Below are 23,134 nucleotides of genomic sequence, written 5' to 3' on the forward strand. Positions count from 1 at the left end.
TATATAATATAACATTTATAAAATAATTAGGGAAAGAAAAAAAAAAAATACACATTATTACAAAAAAAAATTCGTTGTATAATTTAAAAGTTATAAAAATGTAATATAACATTATATAAGATCTATAAAATTTCATCTTAAAAAAAAAAAAAATGAATTGTTATTAATTTATTAAATTTGATATATATATATATATATGTGTTTTATTTTTTTTATTTTCCTTCCTCATTATCACTGCCATCATTATCACTACCATTATCACTACCATCATCACTACCATCATCACTACCATTACCACTACCATCATTATCACTACCATCATCATCACTACCATCATCATCACTACCATCATCATCACTACCATCATCATCACTACCATCATTATCACTACCATTATTACTACCATTATCACTACCATCATCACTACCATCATCACTACCATTATCACTACCATTATTATCACTACCATTATAACTACCATCATTATCACTACCATTATCACTACCATTATCACTACCATTATCACTACCATTATCACTACCATCATTATCATCATTAACTTCCTTTTTATCGTCTTGTATTTTTTTTTTCATATCTTCCATTTTTTTCTTCCACTCCAGAGCCTTTTCTAATATCTTCATATTCTAAAAAATTAAAAATTAAAAATTAAAAATTAAAAATACATATATATATTTATATGTTTACATGTTTTACTTTTTGTTTATTTTTATAATATATATATATATATATATATGTATGTATGTATGTATGTATATATTTTACCTGTGATTGATTTCCGTCATCTGGAAAAACATATGTTATATACTCTTCAATTATTTCATCATCATTATCATTATTTTTAATAATTTTTCTTTTTTTGACTTTTTTTGGTAATCGTTTTAAAGTCTTGTCTATAATTTCTTTGTCTCCATAATCCTTTTCTATATCACACAAAAAATTTAACAAGATGCATCTCTCATTGATTAATTCATTTTTTTTACAAAATTCAATTCCGTCTTCCAAAATTTTCCTGCACATTTCTATGTCGTCCATGTAAATGTATGTGAATTCCGCATAGCTCTTATAAACCTACGTTCAAAAAAATAAAACATAATAAAATAAACATACACATATAAACATATATATATATATATATATATATATTGATCTATATTTACCTTATAATGTTGTGTTATGTTTAAAAGTCTGTCATACAACTTTCTTGCATTGTCATATTCCTGCAAATTAATTTCCATATCAATATAATTCTTCCATACCTTTAAAAAAAAAAAAAAAAAAAAAAAAAAAAAAAAAAAAAAAAAAAAACATATATATATATATATATAATATATATATAATATATATATTTATTTATTTTTAGGTATAAAACCTTTCTATATAATATGTAAGATGATAAATATTTAAAAACAAATTGTCTTATCCATCTTTCATTTTACCAGTTCGGGCAATTTCATATCATCAAGGTTTATAGCTATTTCTGCAATTTGTCGTGCCCTTTCAACCTCATCAAGGGAGAGCTCAAAATTAATCATAGAAATCCACGCCTAAAAAATTAAAATAAAATAAGAACATGTGAACAGACATATATATATATATATATACATATATATATATACACACACACATATACATATATATATATATATGTATATACACACACATATACATATATATGTATCACCTTCGAGTTGAAGGGGAAGGACTCCACATACTTCGCATAAACATTTCGACACTCACGAATATTTCCAAGTTTTAATTCGAACTCACAAAATTTTTCAAAAATTTTTTCGTTGGGCATTTTTTGTAAGGCACTACTATATATGGACCTTGCGTTATCCACATTTAATTGACGTAATTCAAAAGTTGCATATAGAATAAATATTTTTTTAAAAGTAAATTGATGAGTTGATAATATTTTAATAATATTTTTATAAACATCACGTGCTCTTTGAATATTTTCAGCATATAATTCTTCAAAAATAGAATAATTAATCCATAAATATATATATCGTTTCCAGAATTTTTTGGAACTTATCATAGGTATAATACTTATAGCACGTTCATAAAGATCTCTAATTCTTATTATAGATTTATCTTTATTTATATTATTTATATTATTTATATTAGATTCTTCTAATTTTATATAATTAAACCAAATATCATAATCATTTACATTTTTTTTTAATTCATCTTCATAAAAAATACGTTCCTTAATTAATAACGTTTCATCTAATTCATCCTTATTTGCATACTTCTTTTGGAATTGCAAAAAATTCTTATATAATAATTCACTTTTATTTTTTGGTAATATTTTTAAAGCTTCAATATAAATTTTTTTACATCGTTCATATTCATTTTGCTCTTGTTCAAAATTACAAAAATGTAAATAAAAATTCTCATCTAAAAAAGATGAAGGTAATAATTCTATACATTTCTCATATGCTGCTCTAGCTCTTGTTATATTTTTATATTTCTTTTCAAACTTAATAAATTTATAAAAGCATTCTAATTTAGGAATACTCACAATTAATCTTTCAAAAATCTCTCTGCATTTATTTATCTCATTACATCGTTCTTCAAAATATATATAACATAAAAAAGAACTTTCATCTATTTTACATGTAATCCATCTCTCATATATATTTCTAGCATTTACATAATTATTTAATATCTCTTCAAGATGAGCATATTTCTTCCAAAAGATATTTTCTAAAGGTAATAATAAAACAACCCTTTCTAATAAATTTCGAGCGCTATTTATATTCTTATTAACTAATTCAACTTCTATATATTTTAACCATAAATTTTTATTAGTATAATCAATATTTAAAGCCCTTTCAAAAATTGAACGACATCTTTCAATATCTTTCTGTTTTAATTCCCATAAAGCATATTTTATGTACGTACTTATCATATATCTTCTTTTACGTATCTTATCTTCATATTCTTTTCTCTTATTTATTTTATATTCATTCAATTCTTCTTCATCTATAAAATTATAATTTACTTTATGTTCGATTTCTTCAAGTTCTAACGCTTCATTGATAAGTTGCTCTGCCGTAATCTGCACCTCTGCAGCGTTCTTATTCTTAACCTAAAAAAAATAAAAAATAAAAATAAAAATATATACATATATAAAAATATACATATATAAAAATATACATATATAAAAATATACATATATATATTATCTTTTTATTTTTAGTTGGTTATTTTACCTGTAACTTTTTACTATTAAAATTCATCTTATCCTTTTCTTATTTTTAATTTTTTTTATATTTTTTTTTTTTTTTTTTATTATTTTCCCCTCTCTATAGCTATTTACATATTTGATATATCTCATAAAAGAACAAAAAAAAAAAAAAAAATAAATAAATAAATATATATATATATATATATATATATATATATATTTAAAGAAAGCAAATAATTTATTTTTTACTTTTTAGTAATATAAAAAATAAAATACTCTTAAAATTAAAATATTATATATATATAATATTATATAGAACAATCCATAAAATTTTTTGAAAAAAAATGAGCAAATTATTTATTTATTAATATATATATATATATATTTTTTTTTTTTTTTTTTTTTTCTTTTGGGTATATATCTTCAGAAAAAAATATAAGAACACCTATATAAATATATATAACATAGGACATATATTTTTACATATATATATTAAAATTTTTACATCCATTTAAATATATTTATTATATTCAATATTTTATTTTATTATTTTCGTAATAATAATATAATTATATTCTCCATAAAATATTTTTTATATATGTTTCACATAATAAAAAAATATAAATATCATATTATATATATATAAATATATATATATTATATTATTTATATTTCATCCTTCTAATAATTTATAATTATTTACATTCTCCATTTACATTTATTTTGTTAAAGGATAAAGAAAAATTTTATTTTAATTTCAAGTTTATTTTTTTCTATTTTTAAATATATTTTTGTATTTTTACAAAAATTAAAAAATAAACAATAAAACAATAAAACAATAAAATAATAAAACAATAAAATAATAAAACAATAAAACAATAAAATAATAAAACAATAAAATAATAAAATAATAAAACAATAGAAACAAATAGGGTTAAAATATAAAAATGATTTAAAAAAAAAAAGATATATATATATAATATATAAACAAAACAATAAATAAACAAAAAATTAAATAACATATAAAAAAATAGTATTATTATATATATATATATATATAATAATACACATTTGGATATATCCAATCTCTTATAATATAAATAGGGAACAACAAAATAATATACATTATATGTATATATAAATGAACAATATAGATGTATAAATTAAAAAAATTAACAAAAAAAAAAAAAAAAAAAAGAGATGACAAATGGATTTTAAAAAAGAAATATATATACATATATATGTGTATATATGTCATTTTTTTGGGTGGGGATTTATAAATTCTCCTACTTGTTTAAAAATATATAAACATAAAAAAAAAAAAAAAAAAAATACATACATATATATATATATATATATATATATATTTTATATGTGTGTGCCCTCTGAATTTTCAAAAAAAAATTATATCAATTGGATGACACTGTTTTCTTTTTAGCAAACTTAACGATAATATATATTATTTATTTATTTATTTATTTTATTTTATTTTATTTTATTTTTTTTTTGGAGGGAGCAAAGCGGATTGAACTTTTATTTATTATAATCATATAATATTAATAAAAATTTTAATATAAATATTATTTATAATTAATATATTATATATATATATATAATGTGTGTGTATCCTTTCTAATGTATCCCACTACCATATTCATGCCCCCTTCTATATCTACATAAGATATAAAAAAATAAAAATATATATATATAAATATATTTCCTACATATTCTTTTAAATTATATTTTAATATATATATAATATATATTTATGAGCACCAAGTTTATATATTCACCTTTAATTCTTAAAAATTCTAAACATTTAAAAATACTTCTTCATGCTCCTCTCCCCTCTACTACTCAATCCTGCAATGAGAAATGCATACACGCACACATATATATATATATATATATATATATATTAATATATATGTTTATATATTTATTTATATATTTATTTATATATGTCCCTATTAAACATTTTTTTTTAAAAACAATTTTATTTTTGTCATACCATAAATTCTTTTTTTGTAATTTCCTCATGTTCATACACTTCCCTTGATGAAGAAGATGCACTATCAAACGATTCAACTTTTATTAAGCCCCCCTGCATATTACTTTTTGTTTCTTTTTGTTTTTCTGATTTTATTGGTGACATTATAATATTATCATTATTTATGGATATCTTATCTTTGCATTCTGTATAAAGAAAATCATTGAAATTATAAAATGTTAAATTATTATGAAGAATATTATATAATTTATTATTCATTTCTTTACGTACATGTTTTTTATTAATAAAAACAGGAGATGGTTCTTTTGAAAATAATTTTGCTTTTTCATAAGATACATAACGGGTGTTATTAATTCCTTGATTTATTTGTGTACTAGATAAATTATTATATATTAAAGAAGAATTGTCTTGTGATATATTATTATTATTATTAATATTATTAATTTTTTTTTTGACATAAAGTCCTTCTTTTATTAATTCATAACTATTATTATATACAATATTTGAATCCTTTTGTTCTGTTATTATATTTTTTTTCATATTATCAAAATTAATTCTAGGTACTTTATCAACTTTATAACTATTTCTTTTTGTTTGAACAATTCGAATATTAGGTTTAATATTAGAAGTGCCAATATTTGTATTGACATGTCCATTCCCCTTATTATTATTACATGTTATATTATTTAAACTACCACAACTACTATTACTATTACTATTAATTTTATTGTTACTATTAATTTTATTGTTACTATTAGTTTTATTATTTTTGTTTGTAATACCTTGTGTATCTTTATTTTTTAAAGTATAACTTGATACACTTTTCATATTTACAGATATACTATCATTACTACTAGTACTACTATTTGTGTCTTTATTTTTTTTTCCCATTTTGATAGTATTACTACCTGTGACTTTATTTGAAGAATATAAATTGTCATATTTATTATTTGCATAATAATTATACCCTGTGTTACAATCGACATAAATATCACTACCAGAATTATTTTTATTATTATTTTTATTATTGCTATTTTTTGGAACAGAATCTTTTTCACATAATGTATTACTATCTGGGATACCTTTCATTATAGATTCTATAGAAGCCAATATGGTGCTTACACTTGTTGAAGAATTATAAGAAGATTCAGTGCAACTCTGTACTTTACATATATTTTCAGTTGATTGACTTATTCCTTCCATGCTACTATAATAATAAGAATTAACATCTTTTTTAATTTTTGATACATTATTATTAAAATTAACTTTATCAGTTTTCTTTATCTTTGACATTATATCTTTCTTTTCATCTTTATCTCCAATTTTTTCTTTTAATTTATCTTTTAATTTTTCGGTATTATTTAAAATAAACATATTTCTTAATTTTTGGGTATTAATATTAGAAATGTCATAAACACTATTTACATTTTCACGTATATTATTTTTTAAAACAAAAAGAAAAGTTATTAAAGCCGCATTCATTTTATTTCCAAAACAACTATCCAAATTATTATGACCACCCTCATCAATAAACATAAAATATGTATTAACCTTCGTTTTAGTTATCATTTCTTCTGTACCATGATATGATAATAATTTATCTTTCTTTCCATGAATAAAAAGTATAGGACATTTTATTAAATGAACTTTATCGATATTACAGAATAAATCATAGGGCAATGTAAATTTTAATCTTAATTTCACACGATGTATAGATGATAAAGGACATTGTAATACTAAACCTAATAAATCTTTTTTTGTAGCTATATGTACAGATGCAGCAGAACCCAAACTTCTACCATAAGCTATTACACATTCTTTAGATACATTCAATTCATTTATTAAATAATTATATGCTGCTTCTACGTCGTTATATAAATGGGTTTCTGTTGGATACCCTGTACTCTGACCATAACCACTATAATCATAAGCAAACATATTCAATCCTAATCTTTTTAATTTACTTTCAAACTGTGGTACTATATCACCTATATCTTCCGCATTTCCATGACTAAATAATATTGTTAATTGAGCATTGTTATTTATAAATATACCACATATAGTACTACCATGTTTGGTTTTTATAAAATGTAAATTCTTCCTATTCTTTGAATAACTGGGTGCATGCGGTCTGAAGATTAGTTGGTTCAAAGCATTCCCCATGATATATGCATAATAAATTAATAAATATATAAATAAATAAATAAATAAATAAATATATATATATATTTTAACCTTTATTATTTATTTGTTATAAAAAGGTTATAAATTTATAGATATATGGCCATATAAACAAATCAAAACTAATCTTATATATATAAACCTTAGGTCTATTAATTTAAAAAAATATTCTTATAAATAAAATATAAAAATATACATATATATATATATATATATATATATTTATATTGTCTAGATATTATTTTTATAACAATGTGTTAACATGTATTTGTATTTCTTTAAAAGATTTATCTATTTTTATAGATATATACACACAAAAAAAATAATAATAATATAATAAAATGATAAATAATAAAAAAAAAAATATATATATATATACATATAAACAAGTTTGTTTATATTCATATACTTTTATATGTTTAAAAATTATTCAAAGGGGTTACACAAAAAAATATACTATTCACACATAAACAAATATATATATTATTTTATTTTACTTTTTTAGGAATAAATATTTACAAATACATATTCATATGTGTTTATATATAAATAAATAAATAAATATATATATATATATATATATAAAGATAAAGAAGAAAAATTATTCACAATTATTCATATATATATATTAATATATACTAACGGAACATACAAAACAAATTATTTTTTTATATATCGTTATGAGAATATAAACATATTAGCTTAAATTAAAAAATGAAATACAAAACAAAAAAAAAAATATATAAATTAAAAAAAATATAAACATAAATAAATAAATAAATAAATATATATATATATGTAATATATACCTATATTTTTTATTTTATTTTTATATTATCTTGACAATGCCACCTTTTTAAATATATCTTTGTATATTCATATTTTTTTAAATACATACATATAAATATATAATATATATATATATAATATATAATTATATATGTTTTATTTACTAAATAAACATCATTTGGATGTATTATTTAGATCATATTTTTATGTGTGCACTTTTTTTTTTTTTTTTTATAAATTATTCTTTCATATATATATATATATATATATATATATATATATATATATATATTTATATATATGTGAAATAAAATAAATAATATAATATATATATCATATATATATTTTTAAACATATAACATTGGACATATAAACAAGAAAAAATAATCTTTTGCAATTTATAAAATAATTTTAAAAAGATTTACATAAGAAAGGTTTTTTGCCTATTCAAGATTTATTATACACACATCTTAATATATATATATATAAATATATATATGTAAACACTTTATTTTTTATTTTCTTATAACTCCATATGTATATTATAAAACATATTCATATTCATATATATATATATATATGTGTATACAACTCTACTAAAACCTAAGGCTATATCTTTTAATTATATATATATATATATATATTTATTTATATCTTATAAAAGAAAAAATTCGATAAAATACTGTATGTATGTTTTATAATTATCTATAAAAAGGTACAAGAATACTGAGAGACGAATAAATAAAAAAATGTATACATGTATCATATATAATTAAATGTAGAAGTAAAAACTTGTGAAAAAAAAAAAATAAAAATATTTAAATAATATATAAATATATATATATATTATATACTTCTTTGTAATATTTACAAATATGTATTATATAATAATACGTTTATTTATTTATCTATTTATTTATTTATTTCATTTTTCTCATTCTTTATAAAAAAAATAAACAGTAACACCACCGAACATATATATATATTAAAAATTAAGTATAAAATATTATTACATTATATAAAAAATATATATTTGTATGTAAAGTTTTTATCTATAAAAGTTGCATTGTTCTTTGAACATATCGACCCAAGAAAAAAACAAAAAATAAAATATAAAAATATAAAAATAAAAATAAGAACAAGGAGGAAAAATAATAAAAAAATTAAATAAATAAATATAACAAATAATTATTTCTTCAAACTTTTAGATTGTTTTATAATGAAATGGGTTCATATAAAACTCAACCATATATTATAAAAATGTATAATTAAAAGAAAACTGTATAAATTTTTTTACAATAGATTATGATGACATTTTTTTTTTTTTTTTTTTTTTTTATAAATACTCAATACACTATATATATAGATTAATAATAATATATTATATATAAATATATTATATATATATATATATATATACCCAAAGAAGTATTTATTATAAAAATATTATATATATATAATTTTTTACCTTAATATTTATAAAAATTTGTTCTTGAAACAATAATTATATATACATAATATTATATATATAATAAAGAAACCTAACAGCCATTTTTTATGTATAATATATATATTATATAAGCCCAAATATCTTTTTTTTTTTTTTTTTTTTTTTTTAATATATATATATATATATATAAATCTATATATAAGTTTAATATTAATATAAAATTTAAAAAAAAAGAAATATTAAATTATTAAAGTTCAATGAATTTTTTAAGGGCTAGAAAAAATAAAACCACTTTTTTTTTTTTTTTAATCACCACATTTTTTTTTTGCATGTTTTTTAAAAAAAGGGCATAATTCTAAAAAGAAAGAAAAAAAAAAAAGGTTATTCTCTCATATAATATTATATATATATATATGAACCTCGAAATTTTTTAAAAATATTTATAAATAAAAACAATTATATATATATTATATATTATAATAGAAAAAAAGGAGTCTTTTTTAAAATATTTTTTTTTTGGTTTTTTTTTTTTTTTTTTATCTTTTAAAATTATTTTTATATATAATAGTATATATATATATATTATGTTAAAAGGTCACATATTCATATGTAAATTATATACCTAAGGTTAAATCTGAAATGGTCGATGTGAAAAAAAAAAAAAAAAAGAAATTAAACCTACCAATTATTTTATTAATATAATGTATATAAAATTGTAACTATATATTATATATTTATTTATTTATTATACGTAAAATCATGTTCAAATGTTAAAAAAAAAAAAAAAATTTATTACATACATATAAAAATTAAGAGTGTGAAAATTTAATATATATATATATTTTATTTAGTATGTAAAAAGATTATGTTAAATATATATACCTATATAATATAATTATATATATGTATATATATTTATAATATATAATTCATTTAGATATATTTTCAAATGTCAATATAAAAATAATATCATGCTTATGATCTTTAAATAATTTACTCCTTTTCCATTTTTGAAATATTATTAAAGAAAAAATTATAATTATTTAAAAAAGAGTACATTTTTTTTTTTTTTTTTTTCTCTTTAAATATGGTTTATAATTATAAAATGTGTTTTATTTGTGTTAATAATAAAAAATTAAAAAAATATTCTTCATATTTTTACTACTTTATCTTCCTTTTTGTTCTATAAAAATAGCATTATAATATAACATAAAAAGGTTCAAAATATTTTTTATATAATAATAAATATATACAATTTTCTTGTTTCTTTAATCTTAATATGTGTTCGTCTAATAATTGTATAGTTGAAATACTTTAATAATTACACTTTAATAATTTTTTAGCAACATATAATTAAAAGTTTTTAATATAATTTACATTCATTATTGTGATTATATATATGTTGGTTTTTTTTTTTTTTTTTTTTTTTTTTTTTTTTCACCTGAACAGGAAAAATTTTACATGTCTGTTCATATAAATAGCCAAAAAAATATAAAAAAAAAAAAAAAAAAAAAAAAATATATATATTTATATATATATATATATATATATATATATATATATATATAATAAATAGCTAATTATAATTAAATATAATTTTAAAATAGTGAAAAATTATAAAATCATTTATTTCATAGAAAATATAATTAATAAATATGTTTGTGCGTTTTTTCATAAAACAAATATGCAAAAAGTGTACATAATAATTTATACAAAGAATATATAATAAAAATAAAAGTTGTTATAATATTTTTTTACTTCTTCATTTGATTAGAATACATAAATATATATGTGTAATATTATGTTTTACATATTTGTTTTAAAAATTAAAAAATACCCTAAACTTTTATTATCCTAATAAAATGAATGGACAAAAGAAAGAAATAAAAATATATAATATAATATATATATGTGATTATTCTAATTTTAGCATATGCATTTTTTAAAAATAAAAAAGAATAAGTATATTCCAAATATTTTGTTATTTCATGGTACGGTAAAAAAATGCAATATATATAACATATAAAATATGAGTTCTTTTATAATTTATTATCAAAATACAATGAACAATATGTAAATATAAACCATTAATAATATAAATAAATATATATATATATATATATATAGTTATATTTATTAATTTATTTATACATTTTCACTGTATACTTATAAAATTTATTATTTTGAAATATTTTCGTGGATTTATTTTTTTTTTTGTTCATTTGTGTAATTTCTTTTACATTTTGATTTCCTTTTTTTTTTATTATTTTTTTATGTAACTGCATATTTTATATTTAATGTGTAGTGAATTTATTTATTTTTCTTCCTCACTTATTCATGATTATTTATTTTATATTATTTGTTTGTCATATTCATATTCATCTTCATTTTTTTTTTTAAATGTGTCAATTCATAAATTTTTTCTTAAACATTAGCTATTTCTATATTTCCCCCCTGTCCTCAAAAAAAAAAGAAAATAGTATATAATATATTGTATATATTATAAATAATAATAAAAAAAAAACAAAAAAATAAAAAATTAATTCGTTATAATATATATTACACATATGTGACATATATATATGTGTACGTGTATTAACAAAATTAAATATTATTTTCATATATAACACACTAAAGGAAAAATATATATATAAATACATTTATATGTATAAAAAAAGATGAATAGTATGACATTATATCATGAAAATTTTAAGAACATTAATTCATTTTTAAATTCTGCTTCAGTCATATGGATTGAAAAAGAAAAACTTGATTCAAATATTTATATCCCTCTATATACGGATATATTTCAATATATAGAAAATTTCATAGAACAGCCAGAGAAAAAAGAAAACAAAAATGTGCTCACTAAAATTTATTTGCTTTTTGATGATGATACCTATAATATAGCAGTGGACATATCGGTATAACAAATATATATTATATATATATATATGTGTATGTGTAATTTATTTTGTATGATCAAATTATATGTCCTATATTATTTCTTATATTTTATTTATTTTTTTTTTTTCAGCCCCTGTATAATGAGCAGATTAATAAAATACCACTTTTAATTTATAAGTCGTATTATTTTTGGCACTTACAATTTCTTTTTGAAAAATTCAAGATAAAAAGACAAAAGTTAATTTTGAATCCTCTAGAGAATTTAAAAGATATCATAAATAAAAATCGAACATATGATTATGTATATATGTATACATCTATTTATAATTGTGCAAATAATAATTTCGAAAGACACAGTAAAAATGAAAGAATCTTAAAAAATCATAATAAAGAAATAAAACAAGAGATAAATCAAAATGTCACTAAAAAATATTCCCCCAATAAGGATAATTCTTCTATACATTTATCTTTACAAAATGATAATATTAAGAAGAATAATAAATTATATAATGATAGTAATATGAAAAATAAGGAACCCAATTGGTGTCCATTAACAGTTAACATTGAAAATATGCAAAAACAGTTTAAAAAAACAAATGAAAATAATAAACATAAAAATAGTAATATATTAAATAATGCCAATATGATGACTCACTTATTAAATTCATATGGTATGCCACCTAATCATTTTGAAAAGGAAAATACTAAAAATAACAATTTAAATAATATATCACAAAATGAAGAAAATATTCATTATGAATCATATAACAAAGAATTAGCAAAAATAAAACCTTCATTGTGTGATGAATATGAAATACTTAGTACTGATAATGATTCTACTTCAATTAAAATTGATAAAAAACATCAACATTATAATATGCCTCATGGTACTCATATGTGTTATACTACTAACAGGTGTGGTAAATCTTCCAAATATGAGAGTTCTAAAAAAAGTTATCCTCAGAATAATTCCAGGGTGTATAATAGACCTCATTTAAAAAAAAGAAGAGAAAAAAAAAAAAAGTGGTATTATTATGACGATAGTAGTAGTAACGATAACAACAATAATAATAATATAAATGATAATAATGATTGTGATAATAATGATTATGATAATAATGATTATGATGAGGAGGAGAGTAGTGAAGAAGAGGAGGACAATAATGATGATGAAGATGAAGATGATAATAATAATAATAATAATAATAATAATAATAACAATAATAATAATAATAATATTTATAAATATGATAGTCTTTCTACTCTCGATGAATCATATAAGAATAAAAAAAGAAAAACAAATACGCATAATACGTATAATACGTATAATACTTATAGTTATAATAATATGAAGAAACACAAAGTGGAAGATCCTATTAACGTGTGCTATAATATTTCAAATGATAATCAAAATATTATTGAAAAAAAAAAAGAGGAAAATTTAGAATATGATAATATATCTTATAATAATCCAGGATGTATACAAAATATTAATAATCATCAATTAAAAAATGAGTGTGAAAAAAAAATGGAAATATTAGAAAAGGATGAATGTAATTATAATGACAATTATATTGATAATAACAATAATAATAGTAATAGTAATATTAATGAAATGTACAGCTATAGCTGCTCTGAACAAATGTGTAATAAATTGAAAAAAGAACCTATTCATACTTATGACACATTCAAAAATAAAAAAGAAAAAAAAAATAGTTTTAAGAATCACAAGATTTTACGTTCTTCAATTATTTCATCAGATAGTAAGCAAATGAATCCATTTGATCCTATTCATATATTTAAAAATATGTTTTGCAAAAGTAAAAAACAAAATCCACAATTCAATCATAGTGATATGTTTTATACTTATCAACATAATGATAGCATGGATAAATATGTAAATAAAATTCTAAAGAATATTATGAACAAGGAAAAATCTCCTTTAAATAGTTTATCTAAAAATTATCAAAGAATAGAAGCATTATATAATAAAAAATATAAAATATTCATAAGTGATAGTAAACAAATTATAAATGGTAGAACATATTTTAAAAATAATAAAAATGAATATATCTTAAGTAATTATGAAAACGAAATAGGACTCTATGAATTCTTTGAAAAATATGTGAAAAGAGATGTAGAAAAAGTTGATAATGAAAAGGGACAGTCTGATAAACCTTCAGATCAAAACATAGAAGGAATTTATAATTCTACACAGAAACAGTTTCTAGAAATTCAAAAAAGACAAGAGCATGATTCTGTAAATGAATTGGTAGGCATAATCAATGTAGAAGAACAAGATATAAAAAATGATAAGCGTTACAATCAGGATGATATTATATGTTTATCGGATGACCAAAATTGTGTTCAAGAAGAAAATGATGTAATATGTATTGATAATAATAATAATAATAATAATAATAACAGCAACAATATTTATAATAATAACAATATTTATAATAATAACAATATTTATAATAATAACAATATTTATAATAATAACAATATTTATAATAATGAAGGTGTATTATTTTATGCTTATAACAAAGGAAATAAAAACCTAATAAAACTCAAGGAAGGTGACAGCTTATATATAAAATTTTGCAATAGTTCTAATGATTATGATAAAATAAAAATCATAAAACAAGAAACTATTTTGTTTATTTTGATATATATAATGCAAAATAAAGAAAAGCCAACTTTATCAGATATATGTATTTTTTCACCTGACCTTTTTTGGAACATGTGCTTATATTTTAAAGATAATATTATGAACATTGATCCTTCTTTAGTAAAGATGCATAAATTTTTGTCAACAGATAAAGGTGAAGAAAATGGTTATCATAGGTATTCATCTAAACGAATAAATTACTGCGAAAAAAGAAAAAGAAGGAAAAATAAAGAACCAATGGAAATTATGAAATTAAAGGATAATGTAGCATTTCTAGATAAATTTCTTCAAAGCATAAATGAAAAAAAATTGAATAAATTAAAAGAAATTCAATCCCAGAACTTTGAAAATTATGAATTACATAGAAATATTAATAGCTTAAACAAACAACAACTAATTAACTTATTTATAGATAAAGAATATGAAATTAATCTTATTCCATTAACACTTTTAAAAGAGAAATGTAGAAATATTATATATGAAGAAAATTTAAAAATGAATATGTGTGCATGTATAAGAGTGATTTTTGATAATATAAAAGGAAGATGTATATATGCCGCAAGTAATATGTATAAACTCGATTTTATTTGCGAATATGTTGGAGATGTATTGACATATAATGAAGCTATGAAAAGAGAAGAAAAATATAAAAGAAATACAAAAAAAGGATGTTTTATGTTTTATTTTAAATATGATAATAAAATATACTGTGTTGATAGTACCAAAGAAAGTGTTATAGATACAGAAATAAATAATAATAAGAAGAAAAAAAAAAAACTTCTTAAATCATTTGCTAGGTTAGTAAATCATTCAAAAAAAAAATCTAATTTAATTCCAAAAGTTTTGAAAGTTGATAATAATCCTAGGCTCTTCTTTGTTGCTTCGCGTGATATAAAAGAAGGAGAAGAATTGCTTATTGATTATGGAGAAAGGGACAAGGAAATCATAAAAGACAACGAATGGTTAAAATTTTAAGTCTTTATAAATACTGGTTAATTTGGATATATATCTATATATATATATATATATATATATATTTCCATATGATCAATCTTTCACAAATGTTGAAATTTTTTTTTATGAACAGTTCATATAAATTTTAAAGATAGCTAGCCATTTGGTATAATAATTACTATTACTATTATTTTTTTTTTTTTTTTTTTTTTTTTTTTTTTTTTTTTTTTATGACTATTCATATGATATTGATGTATATAGCTAACTACATGTAGTATATTGATAAATATATATAATATTATTAACTAAAAAAAATATTATATATATAAAATATGTATTATATATATATATATATATATATATATATATATATATATATTTTGAAATAATTAATGAGTTAGCAAATTATATATATTTAAAATGAATTAAGAATATTACTTTTTTTTTTTGTTTTTAAAAAAGGAAATATAAAAATGAAAAAATCAAAATAAAATATGAAAAAATATGCATACATATATATATATATATATATATATATATATTTATTTATTTATTAAATGATGAATTAGTTTCTTGAATTATCCGATTTGATAGTAAAAAAAGTAACATTTCCATTTACTCGAATATTATTTTGTTGTGTACATTCACAAAAATAAGTATCGTAAGCATTTAAAAGAGATTCTTTGATTGGATAATAATTATTTTGTAATACTTCACCTGCATTTACTACTGAATCTCGTATTAACGTAGCACAAAACTGAATGAGCAAATAAAATGATATAACAATAATATTATGAAATATATAATTATATATATATATATATGTGTGTATACATTTTATATATCATTATGTTAATTTTTTTTTTTTTTTTTTTTTTTTACTGTTATGGTATCCGATATATAACTTGCTTCCTTTTCTTTTTCTTTATCTTTTTCTTTCTCACTTTTTTTCCTTTTTTTCTTCTTTTTCTCGTATTGCTTATTATCCATTTTAATTAAATTTTCTTCTTCTTTTTTATTTTTTTTTTTTTTTATTCCCAAAATATGTGTGCGAAATTAAAAAGCAAAAAAAAAAAAAAAAAAAAAAAAATTTTTTATAATTAAATTATTCCATTTATTTTATATACAAAAAGAAATTATATTATATCATAGAGTACAAATGTTGTTGTTCTTATAAATACATTTTTAAATTATGTATTATATTTTAAAAAAAGTCAGCTTAATTTTTTTTTCTTTTTTTAATATATACATGTAGAAAAATTTATATACTGTTTAAAAAACAAAAAAAAAAAAAAAAAGGAAACTTAAATAAAATAAAATAAAATAAACATAACAAAATGAAGAAAATGAACAAACACCAAAAATAAAATAAAATAAAATAAAAACAAAACAAAGGAAAACATATATATATATAAATAACGTAATTTATTCTTTTTTTTTATCTTTTTTTTTCTTTTTTTTTTTTTATTATAGTATTATATAACGAATGCAAATTTTATGACACACTTCTCTGCACACATAAAAATATATATATATATATATATATATATATATATATATAACATCATTCAAAAAAAAAAAGAAATAATAAATACAAATTTATAAAAATATAAAAAAATTATAATAAAAATAAAATAAAATACACATATATATATGTTAACATTTAATATTCATATAAAATCTTTTTTAAAATAAAAAAAGAGTAGAGATCTTAATAACATTTCTTGGTCTTTAAATGATAAGTTGCTTGATGTTTTGTTTTGTACTAAACATGTTATAAGAATGTTTGTATATAATTGTATAGATTTTAAATTATATATATTATCAATCATATTTAAATGATATATCTGTACTTTTTTCATTAATTTTATATATTTTCTTGATTTCTTTTGGATTATTTCTTTTTCCATATCTTTGTTTATATGTGAAATTAAAAAAGTTGTTCCCTTTTCAATGCATGTAAGAAAATTACAGCTATAAGCATTTGTAAATAATTCTAAAATCAAATATTTATAAATTATTTTTCTAAAGTTCAAACATGGTGGCATGTCATGTACCATATTTACGTTGAAATCCTATCAAAAATATAAAAAAATAAAATAAATAAATAAATAAATATATATATATATATATATATATATATATATATATATATATTTTTTAAATACTTACATGTAGTGTTAATATACTATATTCCCAATAATTTTTCATTAGAAGAATACGCTTCTCATTATCCTTAAAAAAATTACTAATGTTAATCTTTTTAAAAATACTCAAACAATATTTATGAATAATTTCTTCATACCTAAAATTGTAATGTTTATTCTTTTTTATGATATCATCATGTATATTTATATGTTCCATTCCAGGAGATAAAAATTTATGATCAAATTCTTTTAATATATTTATTTTTCTTAGTACTAAATTCTTTGTATCATGAGTTGTATATAAATTATCCTTTTTCAATTCATTTATATTATATAAATGAATAATACTATCCTTTATATTTTTATATGAATTATTTATAATATGATTATCTTTATTTTTTTTATTTGTGTTATAATTATTTATGGTGAAATGTGTTTCTTTTTTTTCTTTATTATTAATCATATCTTCTGTATATTTTTCTACAGAGTAATTTTCATTTTTTAAAAAAAATAACTCATCCTTTAAATCTTCATTTATTAGTTTATCCTGAAAATATTCATCTTTTTTTTTTAATTGTTTCGATACATATAACTTACAATAATTATCATCATTTAGATCATTTGTATTATGCAAATTATAAGTAGTATTATATTTTTCTTTATTTTTATGATTCAAAAATAAAAACTCCTCAGTTTTATTATCACATTGTATGATATTATTATTCATATTATCCATATATTCAAAACTGGTATTTCCATTTTGTAATCCATTTTTTATTTTATATTCATTTATATATTTTTCATTTGTATATTTTTCATTTATATCATCTTTTTCTTTATAACTATCTATAACATACTTATTGTCATCATTATTTATGTTATTTAAAAATAAAAGCGTGTCATTTTTATTATTTATATCTTGTATTCGATGAATATTTTGATTAGTCTCCTTTATATGAAACAAATTTTTACAAGTATAAAAATTTTGTAAGTGATTATTAAATTGGTTATTTATATTTATGTAAATATTGTCTTCTTCTGTATTATTTTTTATATTATAATATATATCATGATTAGAAAATTTTTGTTTATTTAAATTTTTGTAATATATAAATTTATTTTGTTCTTCACTTAAATTCATATTATATGACTGATCAATTTGTTGAATATTATAGTTTTTATAATATTGATTGTTATTACAATATTGTTCATTTTTATTATTTACATTATATATATTATTTATATTATATATATTATTTATATTATTATTGCATTTATAATAATTTCTCTGTTCATCATCCTTATAATGAACATGATGTTGTATATTCATTGGGATATGAGTTGTATGATTGATATTGATCTTATCTGTTATATTTTGAATGATCTTCATATTATTATAATTATCTTCATAACTGTTATAAATATTATTATTATAAATATTACCATTATTATAAATATTACTATTATTATAAATATTACCATTATTATAAATATCTTTGTAATTATTTTTTATGTAATTAAAATTTTCATCATGAATATTATTAAGATAGATCTTATCGTTGATCAATTTATTGTCATAAGAATATATATTTATATCAGGTCTATAATAATTTCCAATATTATTTATATTATTATTATTATTATTATAATTTTCGTGACATATTTTATTACAATAATTATTTTTTATTTGTGAAATATTTTTAAAATGTAAATTTTTTTGCTTTTCTGTTTTTTTTTCATTTTGTGGAATATTAATTTTTTTTAATTTTAAATTATTTTTTTTCTTTTGTACTTTTAATCTACTTCTTATAGCTAATTCACGTGCTACTAAAAAACCATAACGATAAACAGAAAAACATTCTTTTTTTTTATAACCATAAGCACACCATCTTTTTTGTCTAGTATCAAAATGAACACCTTTCATTTTTGGCATTCTCATCATCTCATTATAGAAATTTGTTATATTTTCTTGATCTTTATCATTTTCTTTTACATCATCAAGATTATAAGAAATATTTTTCATTTTTATACATTTGATACATTTTTTCTTTATATATTTTTTATTATCCATATAATTATTTTTATTATTATTATTATTTTTTTTATTTTTGTATTTTTCACTTTTCTTTATATTTTTATAAGAAATAGAATTATTATAAAGATTATCCATATCACATATATTATGAATATGATTAATATCATTATTATAAGAATCGTCATTTTTATTTATTAATGTAATGTCACCATCTATATTTGAAACATTTTCTTTGGATAATTTATTTTGATCAGACATATTATTCATCCTTCCATTCACCTTATCATAATTATTATAAATATTTCTATTATTATAAATATTTTCATTATTATAAATATGTTGTTTATTTTTTCCTCCTTCCATTATATCACTTACATTTTTTTTTTCCTCTTCATTATATTGCATTTTTTCTTTATTATCAAAATTAGTTTTATATAACTCATTTTGCATACATTTTTGATATGAATATATATTGTTTATACTATCCACTTTTATTATATCATTCTCATTTTTTTTTTCATAATTTATATGAGTTAGTTTCTCACTCTTTAATTTATTATATTTTATATTTTCACATTTCATAATCGAACCATTTGACATTTCATCATTTTGTATATTCATTTTATTTATTTCATGATGAGATAATTTATTTTTATTTTTATTTTTATTTTTTTTATTACTTTTTTCATCATTATGAATACATAATTTTTTTAATATATGAGAATTATCGTTTGATACTAAAAGGAATTTCTCATCGTTCATATATATATTACTTTTTGTAGTATCATTTTCAAAAGACATATTTTTATTATTTTTTATAAATATATTTAAATTCTCTGACAAATGTGAAGAAGTTGATGTTCTTGTTAACATATAAGATAATGAGTCTTTTTCATTTTTGTTGTTGCTATACAAATTGTTTTTTATATTTTCATTATCGTTATTTCTATTCATAATATTATTGGCTTTAATATTTTTTAATAAATGTTCTTGTGTCATATATGTGCAGGACATATCATCAGAGGGATGATAATAATTATAAATATTATTATTATTATGATAATAATTATTATTATTTTTATAATTATTTGTAATCATTTCACAATTTATTGGTATTTCACCTTTTTCATATGATGGTATATATGCATGCATCATTGAATCATCTACATTTTCAAGGGGAGCATAATTTTGCATAGTATTATAAGAGAAAGGTAAATTATAATTATTTATATTCTTCTCATTAGGGTTTAAAGTATAAGGAATAACATAATTATAATAATAATAATTATCATTATTATTATTATTATTATCATCATAATTATTATATCCAATATGTGTATTGTCATATATACCCTTTTCATACATATATTTTATATTATCAAATGATTTATTGATATTATTTTTGTCATTGCCACAATTTTGTAAATAAATATTTTCCATATTTTTTCTATCATATTTTATATAATCCTTATCACACCCTTCAAAATTATATATGATATTATTTGATTTTTTTTTCTCTTCAAAGTGGTTATATATATTGTTATGTAAATTATATGAATATACATAATAGTTATTATTATAATAACAAGTATTATTATTATTATTATTATTATTATGGTCAGATATATATATATTATTTTCTTCATTCTGTATTATATTTCTTGATAATATATTTGTTGAGGATATCTCTTTTTCTTTTTCCTCATTATAATATATATCTTCTTTGTTCTTACATAAAATTACTTGAGATAAAGAATTATTATGTAGACCATTAAATATATTATTATCAATATTAAAGTTCATATGATTTATATTTATGTCTTGAGGGTAATTATTAATGTGTTGAATTCCATTTTGATTATATTGATTTTTTATGTTTATAACACATTTTTTATTTTTATCTTTTTTTTTAATATAACAATTATCAATCTTGTTATATATATAATTGTTAATATGGTTGTTTGTATTATTGTTTGTATTATTATTTGTATTATTGTTAATATTATTTTCCATATTATTCTTCATATTATTTTCCATATTATTCTTCATATTATTGTTTGTATTTTTATTTTTGTCCTTAATTTTTAAATCACGAAATTCTAGAGCTAGCTGTCTAGCTTTATAAAATCCAAATTTACATACAGGGAAATGTTTTTGTATTTGTTTATTATTTTCATTCTTCCAATATGCTATCCATCTTATTTGATTATGATCAAATGTTAATCCTTGAATTTTTATCATTTGTTTTGCAAGGATACGATAATATTTTCTTTCATTTAAAGGGATACCAGTTCTTTTATTACCTTTCTTTTTATTATTCATATAATTCTTTTCATTTATTATATTATCATTACAAGCCTTCATATTATTATCATTATTGTTATTACTTTTTTTTATATCCATATTATTATTTTTTTTTTCATCAAATGTATATAATGGTATCATATCTTTTCTTTCTTTATTTATTATCCTTTCATTTATATCATCCACATTTTTTATTTTATCCTTTTTTAAACTCTCTACACATTTTTCTTTATTCATCTTGATATAAAAAAAATATATATATATAAACATAAATATATAAATATATATATATATATATATATATATATATATATATTTGAAGGAGAAAGATATATTTTTTCTCTTTTTTATATCATCAAAATATTATTCATTTATAAAACCATATAAAAAATAAACTATTTTATATCACATTTTTTAATATATTATAAGAATAGACACAACCAAATAACTTTCTACATCAGGTTATTAATA

The 23,134-nt window shown here is 18.0% G+C and overlaps 5 protein-coding genes across 5 annotated transcripts; 1 reads left to right on the plus strand and 4 right to left on the minus strand.

Moving 5' to 3' along the window:
- Positions 1-212: 212 nt before the first annotated feature.
- PADL01_0403300 (CGI-201 protein, short form) lies at positions 213-3,266 on the minus strand (the record flags this gene model as incomplete). The annotated part of the gene is made up of 6 exons (XM_028685146.1): positions 213-644; positions 784-1,089; positions 1,179-1,277; positions 1,458-1,565; positions 1,703-3,115; positions 3,240-3,266. 6 exons carry the CDS (start codon positions 3,264-3,266, stop codon positions 213-215), a joined length of 2,385 nt encoding a protein of 794 aa, XP_028536674.1.
- Positions 3,267-5,071: 1,805 nt separating this feature from the next.
- PADL01_0403400 (alpha/beta hydrolase, putative) lies at positions 5,072-7,388 on the minus strand (the record flags this gene model as incomplete). The annotated part of the gene is made up of 2 exons (XM_028685148.1): positions 5,072-5,077; positions 5,226-7,388. 2 exons carry the CDS (start codon positions 7,386-7,388, stop codon positions 5,072-5,074), a joined length of 2,169 nt encoding a protein of 722 aa, XP_028536675.1.
- A 4,935-nt stretch (positions 7,389-12,323) lies between these two features.
- PADL01_0403500 (SET domain protein, putative) lies at positions 12,324-16,198 on the plus strand (the record flags this gene model as incomplete). The annotated part of the gene is made up of 2 exons (XM_028685149.1): positions 12,324-12,569; positions 12,683-16,198. 2 exons carry the CDS (start codon positions 12,324-12,326, stop codon positions 16,196-16,198), a joined length of 3,762 nt encoding a protein of 1,253 aa, XP_028536676.1.
- A 544-nt stretch (positions 16,199-16,742) lies between these two features.
- PADL01_0403600 (conserved Plasmodium protein, unknown function) lies at positions 16,743-17,167 on the minus strand (the record flags this gene model as incomplete). The annotated part of the gene is made up of 2 exons (XM_028685150.1): positions 16,743-16,934; positions 17,060-17,167. 2 exons carry the CDS (start codon positions 17,165-17,167, stop codon positions 16,743-16,745), a joined length of 300 nt encoding a protein of 99 aa, XP_028536677.1.
- A 680-nt stretch (positions 17,168-17,847) lies between these two features.
- PADL01_0403700 (transcription factor with AP2 domain(s), putative) lies at positions 17,848-22,900 on the minus strand (the record flags this gene model as incomplete). The annotated part of the gene is made up of 2 exons (XM_028685151.1): positions 17,848-18,252; positions 18,350-22,900. 2 exons carry the CDS (start codon positions 22,898-22,900, stop codon positions 17,848-17,850), a joined length of 4,956 nt encoding a protein of 1,651 aa, XP_028536678.1.
- Between the last annotated feature and the right edge of the window lie 234 nt (positions 22,901-23,134).

This window comes from Plasmodium sp. gorilla clade G2, assembly GCF_900097015.1.
Source record: "Plasmodium sp. gorilla clade G2 genome assembly, chromosome: 4".
In the NCBI taxonomy this organism is placed as follows: domain Eukaryota; phylum Apicomplexa; class Aconoidasida; order Haemosporida; family Plasmodiidae; genus Plasmodium; species Plasmodium adleri (nom. inval.).